The sequence below is a fragment of the Cornus florida genome, unplaced genomic scaffold, assembly GCF_030987335.1.
Source record: "Cornus florida cultivar Cherokee Brave unplaced genomic scaffold, ASM3098733v1 CherokeeBrave_3.0.0_Hap2_Chr07, whole genome shotgun sequence".
Lineage (NCBI taxonomy): Eukaryota > Viridiplantae > Streptophyta > Magnoliopsida > Cornales > Cornaceae > Cornus > Cornus florida.
The window spans coordinates 18,395,713-18,403,785 of NW_026775577.1; the positions used below are offsets into that span (position 1 = coordinate 18,395,713).

At 37.9% G+C, this 8,073-nt stretch overlaps 1 protein-coding gene across 1 annotated transcript; it reads right to left on the bottom strand.

Annotated features, from left to right (window-relative positions):
• Positions 1 to 382: 382 nt before the first annotated feature.
• Positions 383 to 1,584, bottom strand: LOC132266660 (late embryogenesis abundant protein-like). Its single transcript, XM_059767593.1, has 2 exons — positions 1,188 to 1,584; positions 383 to 1,086 (listed from the first exon to the last, which is right to left on the bottom strand). The coding sequence occupies exons 1-2, from the start codon at positions 1,485 to 1,487 to the stop codon at positions 850 to 852; spliced, it is 537 nt and encodes a 178-aa protein (XP_059623576.1). The 5' UTR covers positions 1,488 to 1,584; the 3' UTR covers positions 383 to 849.
• Positions 1,585 to 8,073: the final 6,489 nt, after the last annotated feature.

Below are 8,073 nucleotides of genomic sequence, written 5' to 3' on the forward strand. Positions count from 1 at the left end.
TGGTTTGTGGAAGGTACTAGTCCATTCCATTTGAAAGGAGTTAAACTCTCGGTAGTATATAGTTTTTTGTTCCATCATTGAATTACCAATTTACCTGCTAGTAGAGAGAACAATGGAATATTTGATGGTAATTTTTCTCTTTCTAGATAATTTGAAATTGTTACTCTTTTTTTTTCACCCCCTTCCTCTCTCAGTGCAACTCCTGCTGTAATTATAGCTACCCACCTTAGGTAGGTGGTTAGCTTGTCATGGGCTGGGCCCTCCTTGGGCCAGTTCTTTTGGTTCCTCGGGCTTAGGATGTTGTTTCCCTCTAGTGGGCCTGGGTATGCTATGGGCTCCAGCTTTTGAAAATGTAATATTGTTTTGGGCCTGGATAGCATGGTTTTTTTATGTTTTGGATTGGGCATCTTTTGACCGATGCAGGATTTTCTCTTTGCTGTTTTGTAATGGGTTACTGGCCCAATCTCACTTATTTACCCAAAAAAAAAAAAAAACCGTAACTGTGATGTAAAGAGAAGAGAAGCAAAGTGAAAGAAGACGAATTAGATAAAAATAAATAAAAAGGCCCAACTATAAATCACAAAAAAAAAAAAAAAAAAAAAAAAAAAAAAACATACTTAAAAAGACCACATAACACACATTTAACACAAGGTGCAGTCATGTAACACTTTCAACTCCAACCCTACTTATTAATTACACATGCACTTCCTTTGTAAAGTAAACCTTCACACCCTCTAAATACAAACGAACACACACACACATAGCTGTGTATTTAATATGTAACCCAACATATATAAGACATATGTGTATATATATATATATAAGTTGCTACACCATGCAAGAACACCTCTAGTAATGGTGATTATGGTCTTGATGGAGGTCATGGTGTCCAGGAAGCTTCTCCTTGATCTTCTCCACGACACCTTTCTTCTTATGCTGCTCTCCTCCTTCGTAGCCGTGACCGGTGGTGGGTGCGCTCGTGGCCGTAGTGTGGGACTGATCAGTCTTATGCACACCTGGCAGCTTCTCCTTTATCTTTTCCTTTAACCCTTTCTTCCTCCTACCACCATGTCCATCATCCTCCGACTACATCATACACATATATACACAACAAAATATTGTAAGAAATCAATTCAGCACAATATATATATATGTGTAAGAAACTAAAAGATGACCGGAAAAATTACCGAGCTAGAACTGGAGCTGCCGGAGCGATGAAGAATGCCGCCGTGATGTTGCTGCTGCTGCTCAGTTAGGCCAGTTTCTGTACCATACGCACCTGTGGTACCAGTTGCTCCGGTGGCCCCAGTGGTTCCATAGTCTCCCATGGTACCCGTGTGGTGAACCGGGTTGCCATACTCATCAGTTTGGCGAACCGGGTTTCCATACGCATCAGTTTCTAAAACCGGGTCTCCATGTACATTAGGTTGGCGAATCGGGTTGGGGTCCGGTTGGTTGCCATAGTACTTGTCTCCGTAATTTGCCATGCCTTCAACCCTAAAATTAAACTGAAAAACTCAGCAGAGACTCGGAGAAAAATGGTTGAACACAGGTTTATAACTATCCTTTGCTTGGATGGGTGTGTGGATATATGAGTTTGATGTAAATATGTGTTTATGAGCTCGAGTTTATATAGGAAGTCAAAGTTTGGTATAGGAAGTCAAGCTGCATGCCACGTGAGCGGTACAGGTGTCACGTTATGTGAAGATTAGTGACACGTTACGATTGGAGATTAACATGGCAGTTTACTGTAAGGGCACGTGTTAAATGGACGGATATGGGGTCGGTTGAAGATAAGATGGATTAATTATCTTTTTACAAAAAAATAAATAAAATAAATTTAATGCAAGAGAGTTTATTGTCGTATATACATACGTACCTGTATGAGTATGTATTAAGAATGTACACATGATAAATTTTAAATTTTATAAAAATAAAAGCAAGTGTGTAAATATATATATTTTTGTTCCTATCTAAGTATATTTAATTTGGTTCCAATCCAAGTATATTTATGTGCATCTATATATAACATCAATTTGCACAACGCTTTTTTTATTTATTTTTATTTTTTAAACAAAAAAAAGTTAAAGTAAAGTTACACAATCATTATACAATGTTACCCTAATTAAAAATAAATAAATCACACAAATTAAGAACCACGATTTAAAGAAAATAACAATTAACTCATAAATAGAACAAATCCTAGAAATCACTATTCTTTACCAACAGGCTAAAAATGAAAATTAAACTCAAGACTTGTAGAGCTCATTCGGAAAAACGGATAATTTTTTTTTTTTTTTTACTACAACCTTGATACCAATAACATAAATATGTCATTGATGGACTAATTAATTAAATAATAATAAAAAAAATATAGCAATATTTCCATTGAATTAGATGCATTTTGCTTTATGATATAAAGATATTGTCACATATATAATTGATATCATAGGTGATATCACTTGATATAATATCACCATTACATTGAACGCTTTCCAGAAGAAAAGGCTTAGCATGAGGGAGAAGAGCCAGTCAGATAAGCCAAGATGACTGCCTGAAACCATAGAAGGGCTCACAGTGCATGTATATATATTATATACATACAATCTATATATATATATAGTGAGATCCCTTGGGTGGTAGCAGGCGAATCATCCTTGGCTACCAAACAAGACTCTTATCTTCATGTAAGACCTCTCTTCCTCTCTCAATCCACATATGTTGTAGTGAGATGCAAATGCTTTTTTTCAAGGCTCTATATTTATAGCCAATTAGAGGATATAATATATCTATACACACACACACACACACATGCATATATATAAAAGATATATTCGGATATAATTTAGCTTCTTCAAATCGATCAATTTGTCTCTTCCATGCATAGTCCACCCTTTTTCTTTCTCCATTCATGATTCATTGCCTGCCCATGAAAGAATATATTCCGTCTCTTTAAACTTGTTTGGACCCAACGTTTACAAGTTTTTACTTATTTCCTTTCAGGCTAGTTGATGGAAGATGGAATTTCAAAGAGAAGCATTTCAATAACTTATGTCCTCTTTGGCTTAAAAGTTGACTACAAAGTCAAATCTTTACATGGATCGGTGGACAGAAGAGGAAAAGGTGTTTGAACAAACTGAGATGAAAAATCCTTTTAAGGTCAATGAGTCGTATTGAATTGTTAGACAGATTCCTTATATATTAATTCAATTACAAGGAAATGAGACTTCTCACTTAATTTATTATTGTATGGTATAAATTTGATCAATCAATAACGTTGAGTTTAATTACGAGTTTTAAATAAATATTTTTAATTTACGTTTCAGAACTTGAGTGTAACATTTCTGTGAATGGATTATGTAATTTTCAGGATTTTATATAGATTTCTATTTATTTTATAAGCTCAAAAATTAAGTAGGCATATTGTTGAAATTAGTTTTTTTTTTTTTCAAATGGTTAAGCAAATATATTAATAATAATAAAGAGATATAAGGGCCCAAGAGAGGCACATAGGGAAACAAGAGCAGAACAAAAAGCCAACTCAAACAGGGAAGGCAAAATATATCCAAACTATAGAAGATACATAGGAGGCCAAACCCAAAAGAAGGAACAACAACAACGGGGAAAAGGATCCTCAACAACAATGTGGAGGACAGCCGTTGTTAACGGCGTTGACCGTTAGAAATGGATGTCCCAACAATTCCGGTAACAAGGCTGCTTCTAGCCCCCTTGAGGCTTCACCTCTACTTACTGATCAGGAGGAAGTGGTAGCGGACGAGCTGCGGTTGGAGAATAGGACCATTCCAAAGCAAGTTGAGAGTAGGAATCATTGTGGCGAGATTTTAGAGCTTCAGCAACTGAATTACATACAAGATTTAGCACAGATGATTGCGAAGAAGGGGAGGATCTGAATACCCTATTATTCCTTTCCTGCAAAATGTGATACACCATAGAGGCAAGTGTTGGGGCACAGCGGAAGCAAAAGAAAGAAAGAAAACAATAATTCAAACCACAATACAAGATATATACGTGGTTCACCCAAAATCAGGGTTACATCCACGGATGAGAAGAGATTCACTATATTTGTAGAAATATTACAATAGTAGAGAATTTTAACACCGGACCATGCACACAAACTCTTGACCTAGTTTTCCGTGTACTCCACGAGACTCCCTCTCGCCATCAGTGTTCACTCTACCAAACCCGTAACTCACCCCTACCATCAACGTACTCCCTCATGAGGCTACATCTCTCTCAACTCATAACTCTCAACAATAGCCGAAGTGTCTATTTATAGAGTCACATATCCAATTCCTTTGTGGACAAGGATTATAATTTCTTAGAACCCAATTCACGTCTCTATAAGAAATTACCATAAAAAAATACACTCTAAAATAGAAACTAATAATAATAGGAATTTGAGACATAATTCCTAACAATCTCCACCTTGGCTTAAATTCCATTAAGTCAATCATCGCTTTTCATATGGCAATTGAATCTGGACAACTCTCTGCAACTTCAATCTTCTCAATCTTATTGCAAAACTCATGCGTTGCTCAATCAGTCAAACCCCAAGGCTCCACCTTGACTACTCAAGCTCTATGCCATGTAACAAAACCGATTGACTCTACCTACAACTGAAGCCCGTTGTAGCACATGTTGAGACTTATTGTGTTTTTTGGATCTCTTTCACCTTTTGGCTCTTATACCAGTTGTTGGGGCACAACGGAAGCAAAAGAAAGAAAGAAAACAATAATTCAAACCACAACACAAGATATATACATGGTTCACCCAAAATCAGGGTTACATCCACGGATGAGAAGAGATTCACTATATATGTAAAGATATTACAATAGTAGAGAATTTTAACACCGGACCATGCACACAAACTCTTGCCCGAGTTTTTCGTGTACTCCACGAGACTCCCTCTCGCCATTAGTGTTCACTCTACCAAACCCGTAACTCACCCCTACCATCAACGTACTCCCTCATGAGGCTACATCTCTCTCAACTCATAACTCTCAATAATAGCCTAAGTGTCTATTTATAGAGGTGTGTGGGTATGTTCACGACTCAATGAGTTAAAATCTGAAAGGTGAAGATCAGATTTTAAGCTCGGGAACAGTGATTCGTGCCCATGAACAGTAACCGGTTTTGGTATTTTTCTCTCCAATTCTCTTTGTTTTTTGCCAAGATTGTTGCTATCTTGATGAGATGTTTTGTATCCTCTAATTGCGATTAGAGAAGACTTTGTGTACCCATTATTTGGTTGATAGTGGAGATTTAACTGGACTAGGTCCTGTGGTTTTTCTTCCTCACACTGGGGAAGTTTTCCACGTAAAAAATTGCTTGTGTTCTTGTGGCTTGGTGTGATTGATTTGTTCTATATTATTTTCAGCGCATATAAAAGTAAAGATATACTATATTTGCTTGCATATAGGGAGAAGAATTATTCCACTGTATTTGTTTATTGTCATCTCTCACAACAAAGTGGTATCAGAGTTCTAGGTTGACAGATTGCCAGGTTGGCAGTTTGAGTTATGGAAACAAATACGAGTAGAATGATTAATTTAAATGGTTCAAATTATCACATATGGAAAGGAAAAATGGAGGATCTTCTTCATGTAAAAGATTATTACCAACCGGTGTTTAGTGCTGAAAAACCAGAAAACAAATCTGATGTGGAATGGACTTTGTTACATCGACAGGTATGTGGGTATATCAGGAAGTGGGTAGATGATAATGTTTTGAACCATATTAGTGGAGAGACACATGCACGTTCTCTATTGAGTAAGCTTGAACAGCTATATGTTAGACAGATTGGAAATAATAAATTATTTCTGATTAAGCAGATGATGGCTTTGAGATACCAGGACGGGACTCCTTTATTTGATCACCTGAATACATTACAAGGAATTATTAATCAGCTGGCTGGAATGGGTATTAAGTTTAATGATGAGATACAAGGGTTATGATTGTTTGGTTCATTACCGGACTCGTGGGAGACGCTCAGAACTTCATTGTCTAACTCCGCTCCAGAAGGTGTAATCACAATGGATATGACCAAAAGTTGTTTGCTAAATAAAGAGATGAAAAGAAAAACACAGAGATCCTCTTCACAGTCAGAGATCTTGGTTACAGAAAAGAGGGGAAGAAGTAAGAGCAGAGGTCCGAAGAACAGAAATAACAACAGAAGCAAGTTCAACAAGTTTGCAAATGTTGAGTGTTATCATTGCGGGAAAAAGGGACACATCAAGAAATTTTACAGGCAATTGAAGAAAGAAAACAAGAATGAGAAATGGAAGGGAACGAAGAATGGAGATGACAAAGATGGTGATGACAGAGTTGCTACCACCACTCCTGCAGACTTCCTCATTGTTTATGATGATGAGATGATAAATGTTGCATACCATGAGACTAGTTGGGTGATTGACAGTGGTGCCTCCATTCATGCTACATCTCGGAAGGATTTCTTTACATCTTATAAATCTGGTGATTTTGGAACAGTAAATATAGGCAACGATGGCTTGGTTAAAGTCATTGGAATTGGAGATGTGTATCTGAAGATGAATAATGGCACGAGGTTAGTTCTCAGAGATGTGAAGCATATTCCTAACATTCGCTTGAATGTGATTTCTGCGGGTAAACTTGATGATGAAGGGAATTGCAGCACTTTCAGTGATGGCCAGTGGAAGCTCACTAGGGGTGCTATGGTTGTGGCTCGAGGGATGAAGCACTCTGCACTGTACGTTTTGTAAATAAAGATCTCCAACGACATTGTTAATGCGATGGAGGATAATGATACAACAGAGCTGTGGCATAAAAGACTGGCTCACATGAGTGACAAAGGATTAGCTCTACTAGGGAAGAAAAGTCTACTATGTAGACTGAAAAGTACACTTTTGAAAAGGTGTACTCATTGTTTATCAGGGAAGTAGAGCAGAGTCTCCTTCAAGAATTCCCCTCATTCGAGAAAGTCAGAGATACTAGATTTGGTACATTCAGATGTGTGTGGCCCTATGAAGACGAGAACACTTGGTGGGTCTAGATACTTTGTGACCTTCATAGATGACTATTCAAGGAAGTTGTGGGTATATACCTTGAATTCAAAAGACCAAGTGTTGGCAGTGTTCAAGCAATTCTAAGCCCTAGTTAAGAGACAAACTGGGAAGAAACTGAGCTGCATTCGTACTGATAATGGCGGAGAGTATTCTGGTCCTTTTGATGAGTATTGTAGACAACAGGATATCCGGTATCAAAAGACAACTCCAAAAACTCCTCAGTTGAATGGCGTAACAGAAAGGATAAGCAGGACACTGGTTGAGAGAGTGAGATGTTTGCTTTCACAAGCCCAATTGCCAAAATCTTTCTAGAGGGAGGCATTGAGCACAGTTGTTCATGTGTTGAATCTTACACCCTGTGTTCCTTTATAGTTTGATTTGTTAGACCGAGTTTGGACAGGTAAGGATGTATCCTATAATCATTTGTGGGTTTTTGGGTGCAAAGCATTTGTGTATATTCCAAAAGATGAAAGGTCCAAACTTGATGTGAAAACGCGACAATGTATATTCCTTGGCTATGGCCAAGATGAGTTTGGGTACAAGCTTTATGATCCAGTTGAGAAGAAAATTGTGAGAAGTAGAGATGTCGTGTTTGTAGAAGATCAGACGATTCAGGATATTGAGAAAGCAGGGAAATCTATGTCTCAACAAGGTGATATCTTGACTGATATGGATCCAGCTCCTCTGAAGAATCTGCCATCTCAGGTTGAGAATGATGGTCAGGATGACCACCGGTGTACAGGTGATGTGGATGTTCCTTTACAGGTTCAGGGAGATGTTGAGACTGATGAGTAGTTGACAGCGCCAGAGATTCCACCAGTGATTCCATCCAGGAAGTCTAGCAGAGACCGACGTCCTTTCACTCAGTATTTAGCAGAGCAGTATGTGTTATTGACTGATGGGGGAGAGCCCCAGTGTTTTGCAGAAGCCATAGAAGATGAACAAAAGACAGAGTGGGTTGAGGCCATGCAAAATGAGATGCAGTCATTGCATGATAACCACACCTTTGAGT